A 26,687-nucleotide genomic window follows, 5' to 3' on the forward strand; every position below is an offset into this window, starting at 1 on the left:
TTATTGAAACATATTAGTGATGACAAAATCAAGACTTCACAATCATTGAGTAAGAGAGAAGAACGGGAAGCAGATTAAGCATACTTACAACTTAATCAGACACTATGGGTCGAGGTCAATTCGGGGTGACTTGGGGAAAGCCAAATACGCTTTGAGAATAGATAGGAGGCATCAAAATCTCTGAGTTGTTGCCCACTTAAATTTTGAGACTTAATCGAACCTAACTCGTATCACAGAAACGATGAAAACCACTTTAAGTTATACCTGCTTACAACCTGTCTCTATATGTCATAATACAGCTAAACACGGATCTATGCGACAGTCACGTAATTAGTATGATTCCTGTTCGGATCTTTTCTAAAAACGTGGTAGTCCCTAACTAGACTGAAATTTGATCCCTTATACTTTAAATTTTTTTAAGTTTTTGTACTTAGATAGTTTTATGATTTTTTAACTGGTTACTTAGAATTGATCATGTCATTTATTTCTTAAAGGGAAGTTTTAAAGAGTTAATTGAAAAATGTTCAAATTATAAGGTTTGATTTTGTAAATATAGGCGATGTTGTTAAACAGGCGAAGTTGTGAATAACTTCGCCTAGGCGAAGTTATCCGTAACTTCGCCTGTATAACCCAGACCCTATATAAGGATGTTCATCAGTCATAACTGTTCATAGGCGAAGTTATCCGTAACTTCGCCTGTATAACCCAGACCCTATATAAGGATGTTCATCAGTCATAACTGTTCATCACTTTTCAAAAAAACAGCGAACTTATCCGGCGAACTTACAGATTTTCCGGCGAACTTGTTGTTTATTTCGATTCCGAGTTATTTTTCCCAGATTTCATTAAGTTCAAGGTTCGAGATGTCGATTTATCATATATTCCATGTTCATTCATGTTTTCCGGATTCCTTAATCACGAAAACATCAACTGCACGTTGTTCCATAATCCTCACTGTCGCCGATTCAGATTCAGGCGAAGTTAGGGTTTAGGCGAAGTTATCCGTAACTTCGCCTGAAGCTTAAGTTCGCCTGAGGCGAAGTTATCCGTAACTTCGCCTGAAACTTAAATTCGCCTGAGGCGATGTTGTGATGAGGCGAAGTTAACATTAACTTCGCCTAGATCATTTTTACTTAATATTAATTAGACGAACTTAAAGCTGAAGCGAAGTTGTTCCCAACTTCGCCTCATCTTTAACTTCGCCTATACAGAGTTTATCACAACTTCGCTCATGGTAACCAGCGAACTTGTGTTATTCATTAACGTTTATCTAACTTGGTTCGTTTGTTGCAGATATGGCTGCAGTAGCTGGTGCTGGAGGTGCAGGAGGAGACGATGGTGATAACCAACGTCAATTTTTCCTGGGTCACAATATGTACATCACCCTTGACCCGGAAGCGAGCGGCGTTGAGGATTACCGCGAGATTATTACTTTCCTCATACGCTCGATGATTTTTCATGCTATCACGAACACTCTACCGATATCCTTACCAAATATCGAAGACTTTTGGCAGACGGTAGAATACGACTGTCGTGTTGAGCCCCCGGTCATGCGAGCGACTGTGAACAATCAACAGGTTCAGTTCAATTCTGAACAGATTCGGGTGGCGTTACGGTTTGGAGAAGAGACGAGGGATGACCCAACTGAGTTTGTGGCTCCGTTTCGTGATGGAGCGTTTCTCCGAATGGGCTATTCTGGTCCATTAGGCGATTCACAGAGACGGAAGGGTTTTCTACTTGGTCAGTGGCGCTTCCTTATGCACGTCATGATAGTTTGCATGTCAGGAAGGAAGGCGGGCACTGACGGTATGGGTGCGACCATGCAGTCCGCAATGACTGCACTGACTTACAATAAACGCTATAGTTTTAGTCAGATGGTCTTTTACGAGATTGACAGACAAAGAAGGGCGATGGCTCGGGAGCGGTTCATTATGTATCCACGTTTCATCCAGATGATATTGAACCATGTGGCTCCGAATCTACCTCAGAGACGACCGATCAGATACGTGGAATCTGTGAGCAAACGTATCTTTGCTCAATGCCGCACTTCGAGTGCGAAACGTCGTCCAAGGCATACTCCACTGTTTGGGTTTTTAATCAACCCAGAGTATGTTCCTGCTGGTGGGGACGAGTTCAGAGATCCTCAACCGCGACAGGCAAGAGCAACTCAAGCTGCACCTGCTGTGCCTGTTGTGTCGGCTGCAGAGGATATAGATCTTGATGCTGTCTTTGGAGGTCAAGGTTATTTCGATATGGATCAAGTTGTTACACATGAAGAGGTGCAGGTCTCTGCTGCACAAGGTTCTGGTGTGAGTGTTACTAGAGCAGCAACTTCGATGGCTGACTCAGATTTGGATTAGATCATGAATGAGGGGAGACGGTTGATGGTGTCTCGAGAGAGAACGGTTGGGAAGAGAAAGAGAACGGAGGATGATGATGAGTCAGAAGAGGAAGAAGATATACATAAGCTGATACGACGTTCAAGACGGGAAAGGACAGGTGCAGGTATGGGAGCTGGAGAGACTTCAAGGATGGTACATTTCGCTCCGGCTGCACTGTCTGGTATGTCTATCGTTCCTACTTCTGTACAGGTTACAAGTACAAGCGCTGCGGATGTTCCCGTGGTGGCTACATCATCTGCTGGCATTCCATCTACCACTACCATCCAGACGACGACTCCGGAGATTGTGTCTCTACCACCTCCAACGCTTACTCAGTCGGTGGTAGCTGCACGATTTGTAGAGTCAACGGTCGTCACTACTGCAGGGTTATCAGGTATGGTACCACCTGCGGTTACGCCTGCTTCTGATGTCTCGCCTACGCCTATGTCAGACTCAGAGAGAATAGCTTCACTAGAGCGGATCGTGGCAGAGCAATTGAAGACTATTCAATGCCTAGTAGAAGCAAATCAACTACAGTCATCCCTCCTGGTTGAGCATGGAAAAATTATCGATGCCTTGAAGGAGTTCTTGGCATCTCAGGGGGAGATGAGCTGTAAGGGCGACGAGCTAAGGACGAAAAGAAGAAATGACCAAGACGATGATCCCAATGCATCGAAAGATGCAGGTGGTGAGCTGCCAAGAACTTCTCAAGCTCTTGGTACTTCCACAGCTGAGGGGGAGTCTGCCGAAGCGGCTGGTCGTTCTGGTGGTGATGATGTGGTGTTAGTTGATGATGACGTGATTGATGCGTTGAGGGAACTTGACGATGATATGTTCAGTGACGATGTGTTATTTAATGAGGATGTGCTGCCGAGTGATGTGATTGAGAAGATCGGTGAGCAGATTGAGATTGAGAATGAGATTGAGGAAGGAGAGATAGTAGAGGAAAATGTCGAACATGACATTCCAGAGTTTGAGAAGGCTGATATGGGTGATCAGACGGCAGTTGAAGATACTGAATGGGAAGAGCAGCCGAGGTGGAAGGAAGGATACGCTCAATGGTTCGTCAAAACGAAGAAACCGGCAGTCCCTACCATGTTCAAAAAGAGTTACAATATCAAGGGCTATGCTGAAGCAAAGAAAGGGATTATATGCTGGATTTATGATGAGCAGTTGCGGCTCTTCGTGATTAAACGATATGATGGAGTTCAGTACCTTAGAAGAATGTTGAGATCGTTAAACACACTGCCTGAGTGTGAGGTTAAAGACTTAGCCAGATTGGGGTTGATCAATCGAAGTGACGATAATATGGCTAGAGTCATAGGGAAAATCGTATGGAAAGAGAGCATAAAGGAAAAGAAGTTTGAGCTGTTGAAACCACAGAAAGGGAAACTTGTTGAAGACAAGGATAGAGGTTTGAGAGCTGATGGAAAGCCTTGGATGGTTATGAAGTATAAACCAATCCGGTGCCTTAAAGAAGTACCGATGAAGCTTATGCCCAAGGATGTGCTCAAAGACCTAAAGTGGTGGTTCGTTGATTGTGAGACAGCGGAGGCAGTCATGGAAGATGAGGATGAACAAGAGATTCTTAGAGTTTACGATCCGATGCATCTTGTTAACTTATCGCGAGCTGATCTGAAGGTGCTTAACGAGAAGAAAATCTTTTATATTCCAGCTTGGAAGGACGAAGCAAGAAAGTATCAACGAGTTGTGTCGGTGTGTGTTAGAGAAGGAGTGCACGCGTGAAGATACAGGATTACGAGACAAGAGCTGAAAGATCAAGATATGAAGCTACTGCCAAGGGGGAGTCTGTTGGTGCATAAATGTCAGTAGTTCATATGTCTAAAGTCTGTAATCGAGTCTGTAATATTGTTTATGTATTTGTTTGTTTAAAGCGAAGTTGTTGACAAGTTCGCTTAGGCGAACTTGTTAACCAAGCGAAGTTGTTGACAAGTTCGCCTAGGCGAACTTGTTGAACAAGCGAAGTTATGGACAACTTCGCCTGAGGCGAAGTTGTCGTGTATTTATATAGGTTACGGCTTATCGTTTTAGAAGTAGTTTATGTACGTGTAAATCAGTGAGTCAAGTGACGTGAGATCGAGAGTCTGTAACTGTGATTATATCACGTGTTGAGTTATTAATATAACGTGAGTTTGTTCGTATCGTGTTCGTGTGTTCGTGTGTTTGTGTTCTATGTCCGTAACGATCTACACAGGGATTCCGCACCTGTGTATATCGGGATATCTCGTGTGATCCGTCCAGGGAACCTACAATATACAACCCGGTTTCGTCAAGATCAGGTTATCTTCAGTGCCCTCCTCGGATCCTGTTCTGATGAAATCCAGCCAATCATCGCATCTGCGTCCACTGCCGCCGAGGCTTGGGAGCGCCTAACATCTAGCTTTGCAAGCAAGTCACGCTCCATAATCATCTCTTTAAAGTCCAAACTCGCAAAGAACCTCAAAGGGACTTGGCCCATCTCTGAATTATTGACTGAGATGCGGTCCATTGCTGATGAATTGGCTCTTGTTCAAAGCCCGACTCATGAAGAAGATCTACTGGTTCATATTATCAACCAACTTGGTGAAGAATATAACACAATCACCGCTGCTCTCAAGGTACAAGAACAAACAATCTTCTATCTAGAGTTGTTTGACAAACTCGTGGACTTTGAAAGATCTCTAAAAGAAGTTGAGTCTGGTACCATTCTTCTTGCCACCGCCAATGCAACCCAGCGTCAGCAAGGTCGGTCTTCATTTAGAGCCGAGCCACAAATTCGCAACAACTGGAATCAATCCCAAAAGCCATATCGGTCTAATTGAAACATGTCGGCTTCATCCAGCACTCGCAACAACCAGTTTTGCAATTTCTGCAATATTCCTGGTCATAACACGCGTGACTGCCAGAAGCTTGCTAAGTTCTTGCAAGACAATCAAATCTCCTTTCACAACAACTCTTCTACTCCCGTTGCTAACGCCACTGCTCCAACTCTTCAAAGGTGGATGATGGACAGTGGTGCCTCTCATAACCTCACCTCATGTCCCGCTACCCTCACATCTGTTTCTGAATACGGTGGTCCGATGAAATCGTATTTGGGAAATGGTATGAATCTTTCTATATTTTACGTTGGTTCCACAAACATTTCCACCAAATCACAACCATTACACTTACCTGATATTTTATGTGTTCCCAATATGCGTAACAATTAAATTTCAATTGCTAAGTTATGTCGGACTAATCAAGTTTCGGTTGAATTTTTTCCTTTTCATTTTTTTGTGAAGGATCTCAAAACAGGGGCTCAATCCTGCGAGGGGAGAACATCAATGATGTCTACTGCCTCAATTGGTTGACCTCGCTTCCCCAAATCAATGCTACTACATCCGTCTCACCAAGCCAATCGCATCATCGACTTGGACATCCGTGTTTTCATATTTTTAAACTTCTTTGTAAAGACCTCGGTCTTCGTTTTAATTCATTGTCTACTTTGCATTGTCAATCGTGTGCTATTAATTGTGAGAAACTGAAAATTTTTGCCTTTTCCAAACAGCCACCTCGACATGACACAAATTTTCGGGACGAAAATTCTTTCAACATGGGAATGATGTGACACTCTCCAATTTCAGGTTAACTTCGTTAATCCAAACTCCGTTATTTCAAACTCAAGATCACACGAACTATGTCATTCCAGATAACGAATATCTCACTACATTTAATTAGGGTTTAAATGGCGTGTAACAATTAATACACAAGTAGTCTTTTGGAGTTTCACCGAAACACACACGAGTCGACTCAAACCGTTGGTGAACAGACAATAAATATCATAAAGTATTGATAATTATGTGTACGTTTATGTGCTACTTGGTGTTTACATGCATAACGTTAGTTCATGAAGAAAATAAACTATTTTATGCTAGAAATTGATTAACTAGAAGATTAGGGGGTTAAGTGTAACATGATTAATTATATAAACAAATTATTACCCAACTTGAATCCCCCCCCCCCTTGCTATCGGCCTTTCTCCCTCTCTCCCTCTTGGCGACCATAAACCACACACACACACACATACAAAGTGTTTTTCAAGTTTGGTTAGAGGATTCAAGGTGATAGATAGGTAATTATCATCCCCTTTAGTCATTCTATGGATTTAATTATGCTATTGAACATGTTAATCAAAACCCTAAATCTTGAAAGTGATGATTTAAGATGAATTAGGGTTTATTTGTATGTTTGTTGATGAATACTAGTGAATTGATAACTAGTTGTATTGTTATTGATTGTTAATCACATGTTTCTTGAAATTGAATTTTGAAGTAAAACACTAAATGTGCATTTAAAGTGAAATTGAGATGCATGGTTGGTGGATTATGTATCTAGAGGGTTGTATGCATGATTTATAGCTCATAGGTTATTAGTTTGTTGAATCTTGGTGAAAACTGGTGCTGGACAGATTCTTAAATTCGTGTTTAAATGATTGTAACTCAATGTTAATGTTGTGTTTGGAAGTTATTATTGACTCTATGATGTAGTAGGTTGAGTCTAGTTTCTAAAGAATCTGAGTTTGTAATTTTTAGACGTGTGAAAGTTAGTTTTTATTCATTTACAAATCTGTTTTGCAAGTCTGATTCGGGAAGCCTGCTTGTAGACTGTTTTGTAATTAGTATATCTAATATACTACAAGACCAAATGTATTGGTTCCACTTCTGGAAGTTAATAATTTGAGTTAGAAACCTGACCCAATTGGTCTTGCATTAATTGGATTATCCATGTAACGGGAATAATAAATAACGTTCTGTTGCGCATAATAATGACTGCTGTGTGTTTTCTGTATTGTTTTAATCATTGTGAGAATACCATATGTGATAAAAATATAATAAAAATATTTTTAGAAACCTAACTCATGTGTTCTTCTGTGATGATTTTGGGGGATTTTATTGACTTGTTATGATCTATTAAATATAGTGATTTTGTCGGGTTAAAATCTGCTCGATAAATTAGCTGCTGAATTGTTTAAGTTAACATGAAAAGTGTATTGTTGATTGATGTTTACTATGTGTTTAACTTATTTGCCCTTGTGGGAGATAGTTTACTAGGTATTTGCATTGGTAACACTTAATACTTAATATTTGTTCACACACATAACTAATCACCAACGTGTTTGTCGAGTCACACCTGTTTCACAAAGTAACAAGAACACATCTCATGCATAAGTTTTATGTGTCGAGTCTAAGGACTCACTCGTAGTTCAAATACTTAGAAAATCTCGTTTGGTTTTTAGAGCACTAGTGAGGATTTTCTGTGACGCACACTTTTCTCGGATCTTTTTGTTATCTTCGCAAACAGTGAGTTTCACGGCCCCTTTTACTCTTTTTAACGCTTTTATTAGGGGGAGATAACATACTCCAACGATGTAGATTTTGTTACTTTTATATATCACTTGTAAGGCTAAGTGGCAAAAAAACCAACTAAAGTCCTTCTGAACATCGAACCGGTTAATATTTGGATAATAGCGAGTCACCTTTGAGTAGTACTACTGGGTTTGACAAACCCCACCCGACTCTAAACTCGACTGTAGGTCGAGTGGGTGTGTAATTTTGGCTAAAACATTTACCATGGTCGTGGTTGACATGGTGGCAAGGAAATCGCATAAACAGTCAGCTTCGGTGTCAAACACTTAGTAATATATGTTTAATAGGTTAGCTACCTATTGATATATAATTGACTTAACACTATCTGGTAAGGCTAAAACGCAACACTTTATTTATATAAACCTGTGAACTCACCAACCCTGTGTTGACACTTTTAGTATGTTTATCTCAGGTAGCTAAGGCGGGCGAGCGGTATAGGACATGCATTCATTGAACTATTATGCTTTACACTTCTTTTGAGTTTTATTATGAAAACTGTGTTTTTAAGTCGTCCTTGTGTGACGCAACTTTATGCTTTACAATTTACGCTTTCACACTTTATACTTAAGACTTGATGTCTTGGTTGTTTTTAAAACTTTTATTGTGGTGTTTGATATAACTAATGATTCCGATCCTATTAGTTCACACTCTCTGAAGGTAAAACTCCGTTAGTGGATTTTGAGGGTGTGACATTAATAAATGTCAAAAGTCGCCATTTGGACAAAATTCGTTTGTTGCAACTAAACCGTTAAACTTCTTTATTCCGATGTATGGGACCGGTTCAACAATCTGTTGATGGTTTCAAGTATTATGTTGTGTTTGTGGATTACTATTCTAAATATGTGTGGCTTTATCCTATTAAATACAAATCCGATGCGTCAAAACTTTTTCCACAATTCAAGATACTCGTGGGGAAATTTTTTCAAACACCTATTATTTCTATCTTCACCGACATTGGTGGTGAATACATCGGGCTCGTCCCTTTTCTTCAATCAATGGGAATTTCCCACTATACCACTCCACCTCACACCCCCGAACAAAACAAGATTGCCGAGCGCCACCACCGGCACATTGTCGAAACCGGTCTTTCCTTACTACACTACGCTGGCTTACCGCTTAACTTTTGGTCTCATGCATTCCAAACGGCAGTCTATCTTATAAACCGTCTACCTACACCAATCCTTAATTCCAAAACACCTAATCAAATGCTATATCGTACTTCACCAAACTACAAAAAATTAAAAAAATTTGGGTGTTTATGTTACCCGTGGCTTAAACCTTATGTCATGTCTAAACTACAACCCCACTCCAAACCATGCATTTTTTTAGGCTACTCCACCTTCAAATCCGCTTATAAAATGTCTTGACCCTCAAACACATAGACTTTACCACTCTAGACATGTTACCTTCGTTGAAGATCAATTCCCATCCAAGAAAACATCGTCCACTATATCACCATGTCCAACAGTTGATGATTTTCTACCACATGCTCATGTATCACAACTTCCCACCCAATCCCCACCTACTCATGCATCACCTTCACCAACTTTCACACCTACTCAAGCACATTCACCTTCCATGTCACCATCCCATGCAATCTCTTATTCCCACCGTCATATTTCCATACCATCAGATTCACCCACAACTCTACCACTCAAGAACCTTCCATACCCTACCCCACTCCATCAATCCAAAGCACATCCCCAGTATCATCCTCTACCAACCCTGACCCCACCACTCCTTCCTCTAGCTCATCCATTCCTTCCACAGATTCACAAACTCCCACTTCATCTCACACTCAAACTTCAACCTTACCACCTAGACATCGAAAACCAAACTCTAAATATTACAATTCCCATTTTGTTAATTCAACCACGGTACATCCTATCCCACATGCTCTTGAACCAAACACCTATCTTCAAGCATCTAAAGACCCACTATAGCGCAAAGCTATGGATGACGAGTATAATGCTTTTCTTCAAAATCAAACGTGAGAACTTGTTGCACCACACTCATGTAAACCCATTGGGTGCAAATGGGTTTTCCGCATCAAACGCAATCCTGATGGCACAATCGCCAAATACAAGGCACGACTCATTGCGAAAGGCTTTCTTCAAGAATATGGCAAGGACTATTTCGACACATTTAGTCCGGTCACCAAACCAATTACTATATGTAAGGCCCCGTTACCGGTAGCCCTACTTTCATGTTGGATTTACTCATAAACACAGTTCTAAATATCAGAGTTAATTAAAACATTTACGCGGAATATAAAACTTTCATAAAACATTACAATATTTCATAACTTGTCTCAAAACATCTTTTGTCTTTCACATTAAAACATTAAAATTAAAACATCATAAGTCTTCAGATGCCAGACTCTTGTTCAGTGCCACGTGTCTCCTCAAGCGAGCTGCCTCATCCTACTCACCTGCGTGCATACTAAAAGTCAGCTACGCTGAGTGAGTTCTAGTTAATCACATAATCATACCATACACATAAAATTATATCCTTTCATTCATACTTTTATACTTTCATACTTTCATACTTTCTTACTTTCATACTTTCTTACTTTCATATCTTACGTTATAAAGAGCATTACGCCCTACATTCCTCGAGTATTGTTAGGGCTCGGTACCCTCTTTCCTCGAGTATTATTAGGGCTCGGTACCCTCTTTCCTCGAGTATTATTAGGGCTCGGTACCCTCTTTCCTCGAGTATTATTAGGGCTCGGTACCCTCTTTCCTCGAATATTAGTAGGGTTCGGTTCCCTAGTTCTCGAATATTAGTAGGGTTCGATTCCCTCTTCGTTACCATACAACCATACATCATACCTCGAGTATTATTAGGGCTCGGTACCCTTTCCGTAACCATACAACCATACATTATCATTTCTTTCTTTTATTATCTCTATCACGTTCATACACATAAACAAACATAACATACTTACCTTATACATAGCGTTACAACCTGACAGTACGTGCAATATCCGAAGATCGTTCATGTATCATCAAGCAATCATTCATACATTTCACATTATCCACATAAGCATACACTTATCTCTTAGGATAAGCGTATTAACAAACATATTGAGTATGCACACAGCCCCGAAAACATAACACATAAATGGGGCTAGAAACTCACCTGAACACGGTTACGTTCACCGTTAATCGTAATCCCTTTCTTCAGTTGTGCACGGCTGACTGTATAACAAGTATACGTATCAATTAACTATCACTTCTCATAATGTATTTCTATCTTTATATGACCCACAACGAACGGGGGTTCGGGGGCAGCGCCCCTGGCAGCGAGGTCTAGGGGCGGCAGCTCCTAGCAGGGTCCAAGGGGCAGAGCCCCTGGCTGGGGTCGAGCTGCCAGGTCAGCTTGGAAAAATTTTATTTCCATTAACTGTCTTAACACATTTTTCATTAGATTTTTAATTTATTTTCTAAACGAACTTGGCTTTAGGCGAAGTTACCATTTAGGCGAACTTGGCTTTAGGCGAAGTTACCATTTAGGCGAACTTGGCTTTAGGCGAAGTTGCCATCAGGCGAACTTTGCTTCAGGCGAAGTTGTCAGCAGGCGAACTTGACCTCAGGCGAAGTTACCAGTTAGGCGAACTTAGCTTTACAGCGAAGTTGCCATCAGGCGAACTTAGCTTGCAGGCGAAGTTCATCAGGCGAACTTGGCTTGCAGGCGAAGTTCATCGCTTTGAAGGCGAAGTTGCCCAGTTACAGGCGAAGTTGCCCAGATCAGCCGCTGTTTGGTTTCTAACCAGCTTTTTGGGCGATTTTAACACCCTTGTTATGGTTCAACATCACCCACTACGCTTCCCGACCATTTTCGGTCATATCTACGCTAAAGAGCTTGGATCTTTAAACTTCAAAGATCGAGAATCATACCTTTTTGGGCTTGTTTGGATCTCGTTTACTTGCTAGCACACTAATCGCTCTCTCTCGGACCTGCCCGATTCTTCCCTTGGCTCGGCCGGCCGGCGAAGTTAGTGTGGTATGTGTGTGTTTTGGAAGTGTGAAAGGATAAGATGGAAATGAAGATATTTTGGGTTTAGGGGATATTTATATCCCTTAGATCCCATTCTCATTTAACCCATCTTAATTAATCCAAGTCCATGACCCGCTCCTTACCCGATATTAATTAATTACGCGAAATCACTAAACATAACTTCCTTTATTCATCATTAAAATTTTAGGATGTTACAAGTCTCCCCTCCTTAAAGAGGTTTCGTCCCCGAAACCTAACTATTACATAAACAAACTAGGGTAAAACTTGCGAATCTCATCCTCGGCTTCCCAAGTAGCATCTGATCCCTTGCGGTGTTTCCATATCACTTTTACCAAAGGTATAGTCTTGTGACGAAGCTGCTTCTCCTTACGATCAACGATCTCTATCGGTTGCTCGATGTAGTTCAATTGTTCATCAACCTCGATGTCCATTAATGGCACGTGAGACGTGTCATCAGCTAGACACTTCCTCAGATGAGAAACATGGAAGGTTGAATGAATTCCTTCTAACTCATCGGGTAAATCCAGTTTATAAGCTACTTCACCCACACGATTTACAATCTTGAACGGTCCAATGTACCTCGGACTCAACTTTCCTCTTTTCCTAAAACAGATAATTCCTTTCCAAGGCGAGACCTTAAGCATCACATTGTCACCAACGTTAAACTCAATTGGTCGTCGCCGCTTATCTGCATAAGACTTTTGTCTGTCTTGCGCGGCTTTCAATCTTGCTTTGATCTGATAGAACTTTGAAGACGTTTCTTGAACCACTTCTAGGCTTCCCATTTCTTTCTGACCAATCTCACCCCAACACACCGGGGTTCTACATCGTCTACCGTAAAGCATCTCAAACGGTGGCATACCGATACTTGAATGGTAACTGTTGTTATAGGAGAACTCTGCCAGATGCAGATGATCATCCCAACTTCCACCAAAATCTAAAACACAAGCACGTAGCATATCCTCAAGAGTTTGGATCGTCCTTTCAGACTGTCCATCAGTTTGAGGATGATACGCCGTACCGATGTTCAACCTCGTCCCCATAGCGTCATGGAATTTCTTCCAGAACCTCGAAGTAAACCGTGTATCTCTATCAGACACGATCGATAACGGTACTCCATGCTTGGTTACAACTTCTTTGATGAACAAGCTTGCTAACGTTTCTGACGAGATGGCCTCTCGTATGGGCAGAAAGTGAGCACTCTTGGTCAAGCGGTCCACAATCACCCAGATGGTATCATGTTGCTTAGCTGTACGAGGTTGCTTAGTTATGAAGTCCATGGTGATGTGTTCCCATTTCCACTCAGGTATCTCTAGCGGTTGCATCTTCCCATAAGGCTTTTGGTGCTCGGCTTTGACTTGTAAGCAAGTTAAGCACTTACTGACATAATCTACTACATCATTCTTCATTCCTGGCCACCAGTAATCTCTTTTCAAGTCTTGGTACATCTTTGTAGTTCCAGGATGGATTGAGTACCTTGACTTATGAGCTTCATCTAAGATTCGACTTCTGAGATCACCATGGCGTGGGATCCACATACGGTCGAACCTAGTTTTAACTCCATGAGTGTTTTCCATCAACTCATCTTGCTGGCCATAAATCCTTTCTTTCTTTACTAACCCTTCATCTACTAACACCTCTGACTGCACCTTGATGATTTCTTCAAAAAGACTCGGGTTCATGATCAACTTGTATGACTTCACTGTTGCAAGGACTTCCTCCTTCTTACGACTTAGCGCATCAGCGACCACGTTAGCTTTACCGGGGTAATACTTTATCTCACAGTCGTAATCCTTTACCAATTCTAACCATCTTCTCTGCCTCATGTTCAATTCTTTCTGCTCGAAGAAGTACTTTAAACTCTTATGATCTGTATAGATAGTACACTTAGTACCGTATAGATAATGCCTCCGTATCTTAAGAGCATGCACTACAGCTGCTAACTCCAAATCATGCGTCGGATAAGTACTCTCATGGACCTTCAACTGTCTTGACGCGTAAGCTATCACCTTCCCTCGTTGCATCAGCACGCAACCTAACCCTTGATGCAAGGCATCAGCACAAACAACGAAATCCTTGCTACTATAGGAGATTCATCAGCACAAAAATTTTATTTCCATTAACTGTCTTAACACATTTTTCATTAGATTTTTAATTTATTTTCTAAACGAACTTGGCTTTAGGCGAAGTTACCATTTAGGCGAACTTGGCTTTAGGCGAAGTTACCATTTAGGCGAACTTGGCTTTAGGCGAAGTTGCCATCAGGCGAACTTTGCTTCAGGCGAAGTTGTCAGCAGGCGAACTTGACCTCAGGCGAAGTTACCAGTTAGGCGAACTTAGCTTTACAGCGAAGTTGCCATCAGGCGAACTTAGCTTGCAGGCGAAGTTCATCAGGCGAACTTGGCTTGCAGGCGAAGTTCATCGCTTTGAAGGCAAAGTTGCCCAGTTACAGGCGAAGTTGCCCAGATCAGCCGCTGTTTGGTTTCTAACCAGCTTTTTGGGCGATTTTAACACCCTTGTTATGGTTCAACATCACCCACTACGCTTCCCGACCATTTTCGGTCATATCTACGCTAAAGAGCTTGGATCTTTAAACTTCAAAGATCAAGAATCATACCTTTTTGGGCTTGTTTGGATCTCGTTTACTTGCTAGCACACTAATCGCTCTCTCTCGGACCTGCCCGATTCTTCCATTGGCTCGGCCGGCCGGCGAAGTTAGTGTGGTATGTGTGTGTTTTGGAAGTGTGAAAGGATAAGATGGAAATGAAGATATTTTGGGTTTAGGGGATATTTATATCCCTTAGATCCCATTCTCATTTAACCCATCTTAATTAATCCAAGTCCATGACCCGCTCCTTACCCGATATTAATTAATTACGCGAAATCACTAAACATAACTTCCTTTATTCATCATTAAAATTTTAGGATGTTACACTATACGTACAATCCTTTCAATTGCCTTGTATCGGGGATGGTCTCTACGTTAACTCGACGTTAATAATGCGTTCTTGCATGGTACTTTACAAGAGGAGGTCTACATGGTGCAACCTCCTGGCTATGTTCATCCACAACTTCCCACTCATGTGTGTAAACTAAAAAGATCCATTTATGGTCTTAAACAGGCACCGCGAGCTTGGTATATGGCGCTAACATCCTTTTTAGTTGAATCCAATTTCACCAAGTCTCTTGCAGATGTGTCATTATTTATACACAATCGAGATGGCGTCACTTGTTACTTCATGGTTTACGTAGATGACATAATTTTAACCGGTAACAACCAAGAGTTTATTGACCAGTTTGTTCACAGTCTTGCTTCACAGTTCTTGGTTAAGGATTTGGATTATCCTAGTCATTTTCTTGGAGTGGAAATAATACCAACCAAAAATGGTTTATTTCTATTCCAACACAGGCATTTACATGACTTACTGACAACACATCACATGGATGGGGCTAAACCAGTTCTTACTCCTCTTTGCTCCTCCCAAGTTCTAACTCTTAATGATGGGTCACCAAAGGTTGATCCTACTCCTTATCGTAAACTTGTGGGTTCGCTTCAATATCTTGCTTTCATAAGACCGGATATCTATTTTGCTGTTAACCGACTCTCACAATTGATGCATCAACCATATCAGATCCATTGGCAAGCTCTCAAACGATTACTTCGTTATCTCAAAGGTACCGTTTATCATGGGTTGTTTCTGAATAAGAAATCCCCCCTAGAGCTTACTGCGTTTTCTGATTCTGATTGGGGAGGCATCTCACGGCTGGTCGGTCTACCACAGGTTGCATCCTCTATCTTGGTAATAATATTATCTCGTGGAAATCTGCTCGTCAAAAGTCTGTCTCACGATCATCAACTGAAGCAGAATATAAAGCTTTTGCAAATGCGGCTACCGAGTTAGCTTGGGTTGAAAACTCACTCAAAGAACTTAATATTTCCACGTCCGCTGCTCCTAGACTCTATTGTGACAACACAGGTGCGACATACTTGTGTTCAAATCCAGTCTGTCACTCGCGCATGAAACATGTTGCTTTGGATTACCACTTTGTTCGAGAAAAAGTCACAACCGGAATTCTTAAGGGTGCATCACTTAAACTCAATAGATCAATTGGCAGATGCGCTTACAAAACTGTTGTCTCGAGCTCCCTTTTTTAAACTACGGTACAAGATTGGAGTTTCCGATGGATCCTCCATCTTGCGGGGGCGTATTAACAATATGACAATCAAATAATATTCCAGTACATTAATTTGTTTAAATTCAAAATAGTTAGAATATTCTAGAGGATCATTCTAGTCAAGGGTTTTTATAGTCTCCAAGTTTATCCCTTTAATTTAGTCTGTAAATGTGTATTCGTTGCTATATGTATCTTTGTACCATGTATTCAATTTAATGAAATTAATATTCAAATACTTCATTTCATAGTAACATAAGTGACTGAGTTAATTCCAATTCCAACTAATTTCTCAACTAAAAACATTTTATGAATGAAAGTCAGACTCCAATTTCAACAAATTATATTTAAGAAATGAAATTCAAACTAATTGTACAAATTAAACACACTATATATTAGTCGGTAAAGAAAACTGATGATGTAAACATGCATCTTTAAGACAGGTCAACTCATGAGAAACTACTCCTCCTAAACACCGAATTTGAGTTGATTAATGTGTAAGTCTTTATTAGGGGTATTCATAATCGTTTAAAACAAGCAAACCGATAAACCAAAGAAAGTTAGTCGACTTGATGTCCAAATGATTTGGTTCATGCCATTTGAAAATTGGAATCAATTTGTAAACCTAACGACTATATCGGAAACTTCTCCACTTCGAATCTCTTTCGGCTGATAGAGCAACATATTCCTGAATCTCTAAATAGCCCATCACATTGCGAAACAAACATTCTCAAATCAATTTTTTCTTTTAATTCGAGAATGGCGTCTAGCAATTCCATCATCACTTTTTTTCGAATCCCTAAAAAATCTCCACTCCAAGCCAACCTGCCACAAGTCTCCAAATCTTTGTGGTAGCAAAACAACCACCATACAGATGATATGTAGTTTCCGGGCATGAATAACATATCCGGCGAAAATGGACTCGATATCAAATTATCAATGGCAATTGTTCTGAAAACAATGTGTATAGCTTTAATCAACCTTAAACTTTTTGATAATGCTTAAATTAGAATAATATGACACGCAATAGTATTAACTCATTATTGATGTTATATGTCACACATGTTAGTGTTTCATTTATTTATTAATGTATAAGAGGTGAAGAGATTTTGAGAGGGATTCGGGATTATGATTTATCAAATTGTTGTGGTTGACATTTTTATTAATTTAATAAAATAGACAGAAAACTTTACCAAAAACGTGGTGGTTACTCGTCATCAACACCCTTGGGCCTTGGAGCCCAAGAAAACCTTTTCAAGTTGCATTGTATCCTTGGCTGGTAATTCGTGTCTTATCAGGTTTAACAAGTAAAAAGCGACGCACGTAACACAAATATCAAATATAAATATGACTCGTTTAACTACTTTATATGTCATGACTATATGACTGTTATAAATTTTGTGCACCAATAAGGGAAATGGTGGAGTCTAGCATACTAATTTCAATTATTTAAGAAAATAAAAAATTCATATATCGTACTTTTTGATTAATAGGTCTTATCGTGTCTTAAACAAGTACCCAATTGACAACCCATTTGCATCTTTTAATTACTAACTTATTTGACAATGCTCCAACATTGTCATCAGTCGTCAGATATTCGTTATTATTTGATTAATAATAATAATAATAATAATAATAATAATAATAATAATAATAATAATAAAAGTAATTCAAATCAAGTTTTATTATAATAGACTTATAAAAAATCATAAATTTGCAAAATATATTTAAAATATAACTTATTACTTTTGCATTTCCTAAATAAGACGTATAAAAATTTTGTATTGAAAGTTAAATGTTACTTTATCAGTTTATCAAAATTAATTTGTCTACCTTAATACGTGATAACTTAATATTTTAAATATATATAAAAAAATACGTATATTTTCAACAAATCTAGTGAATCTTTTCCATTCTAATGCATGTTCTTCTAAAGTATTTATGAATTGTATTACACAAATTCGGTCGTAAGATATTTTTTTTATAATAAGTTTCCTTTTAATATCATTACTTAAAATAAATAACACGTAAAATATGTGGTTCCACCGCCACATTTTTGTATGGCATAAAACGAGCCAAAAATCCATAATATTTTCTTCAAGAAATAACATAACACACAAAATATATAGTCACACCAATATCCAGATTTCTAGTTGCAGCTGTAATAATCTACTAAGATGATGAGTCGTAGAGCAACCATTGTTATCCGATCACTCACCGGAAACACACCCGTAACGGGTGCAATGAGAATTACTAGCAGCTTTGGACTTGTTGGACGTGACGCAACATCGTTTGGTACTTGCAATGCGAGTACAATGACGTTGGGGGAGAATTCTAAGGAACAGAAAGATCAAAAGAAAGAGACGGTGGGTGGCGGTGGTGGTGGTGGTTCGAAGGGTAAAGAGGTGGCGAGTTATTGGGGCGTGCCATCATCTAGAGTTACCAAGGAAGATGGAACTGAGTGGAAGTGGAATTGTTTCAGGGTACGGTTTAGTTTCTTAACATCGTCGGTTATTGTCTTAAACATAATGGAAAATAATGCGTGGGTTTGTATCATGTTATGACTTATGGACCAGAAACCTGTGTTCTGTTTCAAAAGTCATAACAGGTTACAAACCTATGGTTATTTTTAGTTTATAGTTACTAACTGGTTTCTACTGTACCGGTTAATAACTGGTTTCGGGTTGGCTTTTAAACTTTTATGTTATGTTTTGCTGGTTTGATGATTTTGAATTTTGATGGCAGCCTTGGGAGGCGTATCAAGCGGATCTGTCGATTGATTTGAAGAAACATCATGTTCCGAAAACATTTTTGGATAAGTTTGCGTACTGGACTGTTAAATCGCTCCGATTGCCTACTGATATCTTCTTTCAGGTTTAGTTATCTTGGGTTTAGGGGTGTTAATTATTCGAATCAGATTTGGAACTAAAAACCCGAAATTTGAAACCAACCATAATTGAATATTGGGTATTCACTTTGGATTCTATTTCGAACTTCAAATATGAATTATAAATTGGATATGGAAATTGGGAATTTCGACCCGACTTGACTAACCCGAATTTGAATTATGTATATATGTTCACTTAAAAAACATAATTTTAAACACTTTGTGATTATATTAATTTTTATATTTATTCTTTACTTTTTGTAATTTTTAACTTTTTTTTGTTAATTTGGTTTATTCTGAGTAGACTTCGAATTCAAATAAGCTTATTCGAATTGACTCAAATTTTAATTTTCAAATTCGAATAACCGAGTAGGTACAATGAATACATTTTTTTATATAAATTTTGAACTTTCACACTAATATAATATAAAATATTGATTTTTTTTTCATAATTTTGGGTAACTTTTTTGTTAATTCAGTTTATTCGAATTGGTTCAATATCAGTTTTCAAATTTGAATAACCCGAATAAACTGAAAACCAACTTGAAGAACACCCCTACTAGTAAATGTTTTCCAGAACACTCTATATAATATTTTAACAAGATTCAACATCCCTAATGTGAATTTTGTTGAAATTTGATTCGATTACAACAGAGGCGTTACGGGTGTCGAGCAATGATGCTTGAAACCGTGGCTGCAGTTCCCGGAATGGTGGGAGGAATGCTTCTGCACTGCAAATCACTCAGGCGGTTCGAGCCAAGTGGTGGGTGGATCAAAGCATTGTTAGAAGAAGCCGAAAACGAAAGAATGCACCTAATGACTTTCATGGAGGTTGCTAAGCCAAAATGGTACGAACGGGCCCTTGTGTTTGCGGTCCAAGGCATCTTCTTCAATGCCTACTTTGTTGCATACCTTGCTTCACCTAAACTAGCCCACCGGATCACTGGGTACCTTGAGGAAGAAGCAATCCACTCGTACAATGAGTTCTTGAAGGAGCTTGATAACGGTAATATTGAAAATGTGAAGGCGCCCGCTATTGCGATTGATTATTGGAGGCTTCCGCCTGATTCGACGCTTCGTGATGTTGTCATGGTTGTGAGAGCGGACGAGGCGCATCATCGCGATGTTAATCACTTTGCTTCGGTAAGTGTTAGCTTATTGTTGGTTTCTTGTGTTTATATGTTGAATAGTAGTTGATGTATGGGATTGTAATATGTTGCAGGATATACATTATCAAGGACTTGAGCTTAAAGATTCACCAGCTCCAATTGGATATCATTAAACATCCCAAAAAGAATTGGTGAAAGTTTTATGAATCTTTTATGGTTTGATAGAATATGACTACCTTGTATATATTATATGATGGTTTGTGACTTTGGGTGCTCATTGTCCAATAATTAAACCTTGATGCTACAAGTTTTATAGTTAGCTCTTATATCATATGAATGTTAGTGAGTAGGTTCTCTTTGATCTTCGTTCCTTGGTATAACAACTATAAGTGGTCAACAAGAGGAAAACCAACTTCTGTGTATAACTGCAGCTAGATTTTTAAGGATTGAGCTAACTCGACTAATAAACTTTGTTATGAGTGATACTGAGCTCGAAGTCAACTCGAGCCAGACAGCGCATATGTGAGTTGATTCGGTTTTTTAATTATTTCTTTGCAAGCAAGTCTGCAATAAAGGTTAATAACAATCTAACATTATGTCACGAAAAACACAGTATCAAACTACGAAGCATGAAGAAAAAATCAAATCAAAGATGAGAATTCATTTGAGCGACATCGAAACATCTTTATTGAATTATGTATCAAATCAAATGTACATTTTCCTTTCTATTTGATCACAATGTTGCAATTTGGCAATAGTCGATTATCGATGGTGGTTAGTTATATAACTAGAATTCGACCTCATACCGTACTCTGCAACCAGCTGGGAAAAGGAAGATGATTTATCTTCAAGCAATGTTGTAGGAGAATCATATTCTTCAACAAGACCTACATATCAAAGGAAACACAATGTTTATATTAACAAAAGATAGTGTTATGAATTGACAGGTTTAGCTCACACGAACCGTTGTTTAAAACTAAAACCATGTCACTTTTCACCACAGAGGTGATTCGATGTGCTATTGCAATGACAGTAGACTCTGAAAAGTGTTGCCTAAGTGTTTTCTCAATCATGTTATCGGTTGATGTGTCAACTGATGCAGTGGCCTCGTCAAGAACCAGAATCTTGCTTTTCTTCAGTAGCACACGCCCAAGACAGATCAGCTGTCGTTGACCCACGCTCCAATTCTCTCCGCTTTCAGTAACTATAGAAATTTTACAAACATGGGTTGTCAAAAGTTAACATTTTTATGCAAACTATAATAAAAATTATGCGCTAAAATGGTTGAGCAATCAAGAACCTGATGCATCAAGCTGGCCTTCCTTATTTCTAACCTCATCTCCAATCTGGCATTTATCAAGAGCCTGAAGTCACAAACTAAATGTTACTAATGCCATACATATGAATAAGCAGATTAAAACTTATCTGATGCACCTCCCAAATCTGATCATCTGTATAGTCTTCTAGTGGGTCCATGTTGCTTCTAACGGTTCCATTAAACATAGTGGGATCTTGGGGAATTATGCTTAATCTAGAGCGTAAATCATGGAGTCCAATTGATGAAATGTTGACCCCATCCATCAATATTTCCCCACTAGTCGGTTCTACGAGACGAAAGAGTGTTTGAATAAGAGTAGATTTACCACTTCCGGTTCTTCCCACAATCCCAGTCTTTGTACCTCCATGGAAAGTGCATGTGATACCTCTCAACACAAATGGCATGTGCGGTGCATATCGAACCTATTCACCGTTATTCAAAACTTTTTGAAGAGTCTAATTTCACTTGCACAAAAACTTTGTTTTAAAAAGAAAAAGAAGAGTAATATATTACCTGTAGACGGTGAATATCGACTTTTCCTTGTGAAGGCCAGAAGTGATGAGGTCTATTCGAGTCTAGAACAAGAGGAGGCTCACTAGGGATACAACTATATTGAAATATTCTTTCAACCGAGATAAATTGTATTTCCAGTTTGCAAAGTTTTAGTATAGCCCAAAACAGACGGATGTTCAAGGTCAGTCCATACGTTACCGCTAAGCCTGCAATACCTGCAACAGGATGGCGGGTGTTAGTACCATTAATGGTTCATTAGTTTATGGCCTGTTGTTGTTGAACTTTCTGAATTATACGATTAAGAATACGTTAATCTGATAGTAAGTTCTACACAATACAGGAAATAGAAAACCAACAGGTTATGAGTGGTAAAACTGACTTACTTGGATCAATGATTCCATCACGAACAAAGACTAGATATATCAGAAGGAAGGAAAAAAGAAAAGAGGATAGCATATCCAAGCGTAACCCGAACCAAACCAATGCACCAGCAACATGAAACCTTGGTCTGGAATAATCGTCAATCAGTTTCAAGCATGTATCTTGGAACCTGTGTTTCTGATCAAAGCTTCTAATAGTTGTTGATCCAGATATTGTTTCAGAAAAGTGCTGAATGACTGGTGCTTTGCATACTCCAACCAGTCGTGCTAGTTCTCGTGCTGAAGGTATGTAATATTGCTTCAATTAGAATAAACATGTGTTAAACAGATATTAAGAATCAAAATACTAATACTTTTATTAAACCGAATGGTTTTTACTGTAAGTACTATTACTTGTAACCAGATGCAAATTCCAACCACGGGAAGGAAAACGAGGAACATGGGCCATGCACCTAGTGACATAACTAAAATACTGCCTAAAAGTTGTATAACCACATAGGCAAATGAGCCAATAGCATACGGTACTTTCAAGTCAAGTGCAGTTTGGTCTGTAGATACCTGCAAACAGATTCTTAAAATAAGGTTGTTTAATCAAGCAAAAATACAATGAAAGGATGTATTCACTTACTCTGTTTAGAATTCGACCAGATGGGTTGGCATCAAAGAAAGGCACGAAAAATGCAAAAATTCATTTTGTAGAAAAGCCGGTTGGCTGTTTCATAGCCAGCTTTCATGATTAACATTGTTCTTGCAAGAATACAAATAGAGCATCCAATTCCAAAAGCCACATAAATAATAATGAAGTCAAAGCCATCAACACATGCCTCATTACTTTCAGATGCAGTAGGCGATGCCCAAGCTAACCAGTAATCGCTCGAGATTTGAGATAACTCAAACATAATTAGTGATAATAATACCAAAGGAGTAAGTCTCCATCCATAAGCAGTTGTAAGGTATTTCCAGTAGGCTGAAGAGCCAACTTTACCGCTTTCTCTTTCTTCTTCTACTACAAGCTGCCTTTTTCTTCCCCTCCACGTGAACTAAATTACTCTTTTGACCCTCAACAGTCTCGTCTTGGATATTCTTTTTCAAAAGTTCCTAAACCATGTACTACAGAATCGATTTCTAACAAAGCTTCTTTGTGTGCACCAACAAGTTCTAAAAAGTCACTTCCGTTATTCATAATATCATCATATTTTCCAGTCCGTGTTACTCTTCCATCCTTCAAGACATGTAAACAAACCGAACGTTCAGTGAACAGTGTGTGAAATGTTCAGCAGGAAGTTCGATTATGTATCTTTATTTAAACGGAAAAACATGAACACAAGTTTTGTTCAGTTATATTTGTTTCTGTCCGTTCGTATAGTTCATTTGTTTACGTTTGTTTAATTTCATTTGTTCGTTAATATATTCATTTAAAAATTTTTTCGGCCCATTACACCGTAGCTAGATTTAATAACCTTTTAGGCCCAACGTAGTTAGTTATGTTCGTTCGTTTACGTTCGAGACCTGTTCATTTATAATGTTAACGGACAACATAAACGAACATGAACAAGTTCATTTTCTTAACGAACGAACAAACAAGAAAAGCCTGTTCGTTTGGTTGTTCGTGTTCGACCGTTTGTTCAGTTAAAGTTAAACGAACAAACACGAACATCAACCGTTCGTTTACAAGCCTATGAAGAATACTTTAAAAAGCTTACCGGGATGAGATCTGCTGCATATAAAACTCTACCTGATGCGTGACATAAATCACTGTTTTAGATTCCAAGAAATCCATCATACATTCCTGTTCATAAATTACTTTAACAAGTTAAACTTTATAAATGAAAATTTGAGAATTTATTAGTGGTCAACTCACATTGAAAAGATGGTTTCCTGTAATAGCATCAACAGCACTAAACGGATCATCAAACAGATAAATATCGGCATCTTGATACAAAGCACGTGCTATCTGTATTCTCTGTTTCTGACCACCACTCAAATTGATTCCCCTCTCCCCTATAACTGTTTGGTCACCAAAAGATAGAACTTCAAGATCGTTCTTCAAATCACATGCTTCTATAACCTTCTCGTAACGTCCTATGTCCATCTCCTTACCAAACAAGATATTCTGTTCTATCGTCCCACTCTGTATCCATGGTGATTGACCAACATAAGCCTTCGTTCCGGCAACTTTGACTTTTCCTGATTATTTAGGCACTTCTCCGAGTATACAAGACAGTAAGCTTGACTTTCCTGAGCCAACAGGACCACAAACCGCAACCTTCATGCCATCAAAAACTCTGAAATTTACGTCAACCAATTTCGGATTACAAGATGCCACATCCCATGAAAAATTTCCATCAACAATCTCAACTGACGTGTCACAACTACCTCTCGGGACTATTTCTACCAGACCAGGATCTAATTCAGATAAACTAAGAAATGATGCAATACGATCAAGTGAGACCTTAGCCTGTACTATCATAGATATTGTATCCGGAAGATTATACACTGTGTCTTGTAGATTCATAATTGTAGCAAGCGAAGACAATACCTTCCCTTAGTCAAGTGGGATGCCAGCAAGCATACACGTACCAAATGTGGCTATAGCCACACATGTGGGTGCAACCCAGAATGCACAACTAGTCATGGCCACATTAAATGCATATTTATACAACCAGTGTGCCTCATTGTTCCTGATATCATCAATCCTAGACAAGAACTTCATCTCCCATCCGTAAAGCTTGAGAATCCTCATATTCTTCAAAATTTCAGAAGTTGATTTCATTCTTTTATCTTTACATTTCATCAGTTTTTCTTGATATTTTTCCTGTAAACGTCCTAATGGTAGATTGGATAGCATGACGACAATTGTTGCTACAAAGGTAGATAATGAAGAAATACCGAGATTTTTATGCAATATTGTTAGTGCCAGACCAACTTGCACAATAACCAGCCAAGTTCTGTGCATGTACTTGCTGAAATCACCGACTCTTTCAGCATCAACAGCCATGAAATTAATAATCTCACCGTTGGAGTGTCCCTGTTTTGACTGAGATGAAAGGGTCAAACCTTTTCGGTAGATCATTGAGACAAGAGCAGCTACGACTTTAATTCCAGCCTGTTGCAGCTTAAAATCACAGTGTCGTTGCGCCAAGCACTCTGCAATCTTAGCAACAAAGAATGCAGAAACTAGAAGCAAGCCTTCATTCGACTCTCGATGTCCATTTAGATACTTAACGAATGTGTCTATGAGGAATGGCCCCACATATGAAGCTAAAGTGAACACAAAAGAAAGGAGACCCGTAATTATTATGTCTTTCAATGTTATCGATACCATAGCCTTGACAAGACTAAAAGTATTTATGTGGCTGCCTTTACTCTTATCCAATTCTAGTTTATTTCTCAAAACCGAAAAGGATGTTTTAGCATTATTTGAACTGTCAAGTTGTGGGGCATCCTCAAGATCGAACTGTTTCTTATATCCTAAAGAAATCAACGGATGAATCCAAGAGAAAGTAAGAAGACAAAAGATATTGTTGGTTTACATGGTTATAGTTTCGTTCCCACGTATGGAATCACCGCCATCCAGCAACGATTTATGATAAGAATGACTTATGGTACCACCTTCATTCTTAACTACGAACCCCATATAACAAAGGAATAAACCGACTATAGCAGATGAAGCATCTAACACCAAGAATTGAGGAGCTAACACTAGACGAAAACAAAAGACTAAGAAAGAAAAAAACCACCAAATCCTTAATGTAAACGGATACTTAGATTCTGTTGATTTAGACACCTGGTTGTGCAAGTAAACCGAAATAAATAACCAAACAAGAGTTCTAAGAACGGTACCCGAAAAGCTAATAATGTTTTCTTTAACCCAACCATTTCTATACCAATAAAAAAGGTTCAAGAAACACATAACAAGGTTAAGAACCACAAGGACCACACAAGACAACAGGGTCTGTTTGTAAAACAATACCCCATTATTGGGCATCTGTTTAGGACCTTTGGAACTGACTTGTTTGCAGAGATAAGTGATGAATACAAGAACCAAGAAACCGAGGTGTGCCAATGCAGAAAACTTATTAAAGAGAAGAAAGTTTTGATTCATGGTTACAAGTGAAAGGTGAGACAAAGTCAGTGGCATACTTATGAATGATGGTTCAACATCTTCCATGCTTTAGTTCATAAAGTGACCAGCTTTGTTGGATGAAATAGTGGTTGGTCAATGTCCAAACACACCCACTTCATTTGTCTTTTCTTGAAGTCTTGGGTCAATGTCTAAACAAATATGTGTACAATGACACACACCCACATATACACATAGAAAAATGATAACTTTTGTCTTTTTCTTTATATCTCCCAAAGACTAGCTTACTCTGAAGCCCATTATTATGCAGGGTCAATACCAAACACAACTAATATAATATTGTAAACCAACGCAAAAAAGTATACCTTTTGAGGCTTTTCATCAAACACGTGGTGTGTTTAACCTTATGAACAG

General features: G+C 38.9%; 1 protein-coding gene and 1 pseudogene across 2 annotated transcripts; one reads left to right on the forward strand and one right to left on the reverse strand.

The window, feature by feature from the left end:
* Window positions 1-18,121: 18,121 nt before the first annotated feature.
* LOC143604140 (ubiquinol oxidase 2, mitochondrial-like) lies at window positions 18,122-20,207 on the forward strand. The gene is made up of 4 exons (XM_077080734.1): window positions 18,122-18,465; window positions 18,728-18,856; window positions 19,524-20,012; window positions 20,092-20,207. The coding sequence occupies exons 1-4, from the start codon at window positions 18,160-18,162 to the stop codon at window positions 20,149-20,151; spliced, it is 984 nt and encodes a 327-aa protein (XP_076936849.1). The 5' UTR covers window positions 18,122-18,159; the 3' UTR covers window positions 20,152-20,207.
* A 542-nt stretch (window positions 20,208-20,749) lies between these two features.
* LOC143615175 (ABC transporter C family member 3-like) lies at window positions 20,750-26,457 on the reverse strand (annotated as a pseudogene). The gene is made up of 10 exons (XR_013150428.1): window positions 24,051-26,457; window positions 23,915-23,978; window positions 23,239-23,449; window positions 22,818-23,206; window positions 22,583-22,747; window positions 22,193-22,487; window positions 21,810-22,024; window positions 21,413-21,718; window positions 21,279-21,342; window positions 20,750-21,182 (listed from the first exon to the last, which is right to left on the reverse strand). The product of XR_013150428.1 is annotated as an ABC transporter C family member 3-like (transcript).
* Between the last annotated feature and the right edge of the window lie 230 nt (window positions 26,458-26,687).

Source organism: Bidens hawaiensis, unplaced genomic scaffold, assembly GCF_021521415.1.
Source record: "Bidens hawaiensis isolate Kalapana, Puna unplaced genomic scaffold, B.hawaiensis_p1.1 tig00000237_1, whole genome shotgun sequence".
NCBI classification, from domain to species: Eukaryota; Viridiplantae; Streptophyta; class Magnoliopsida; order Asterales; family Asteraceae; genus Bidens; species Bidens hawaiensis.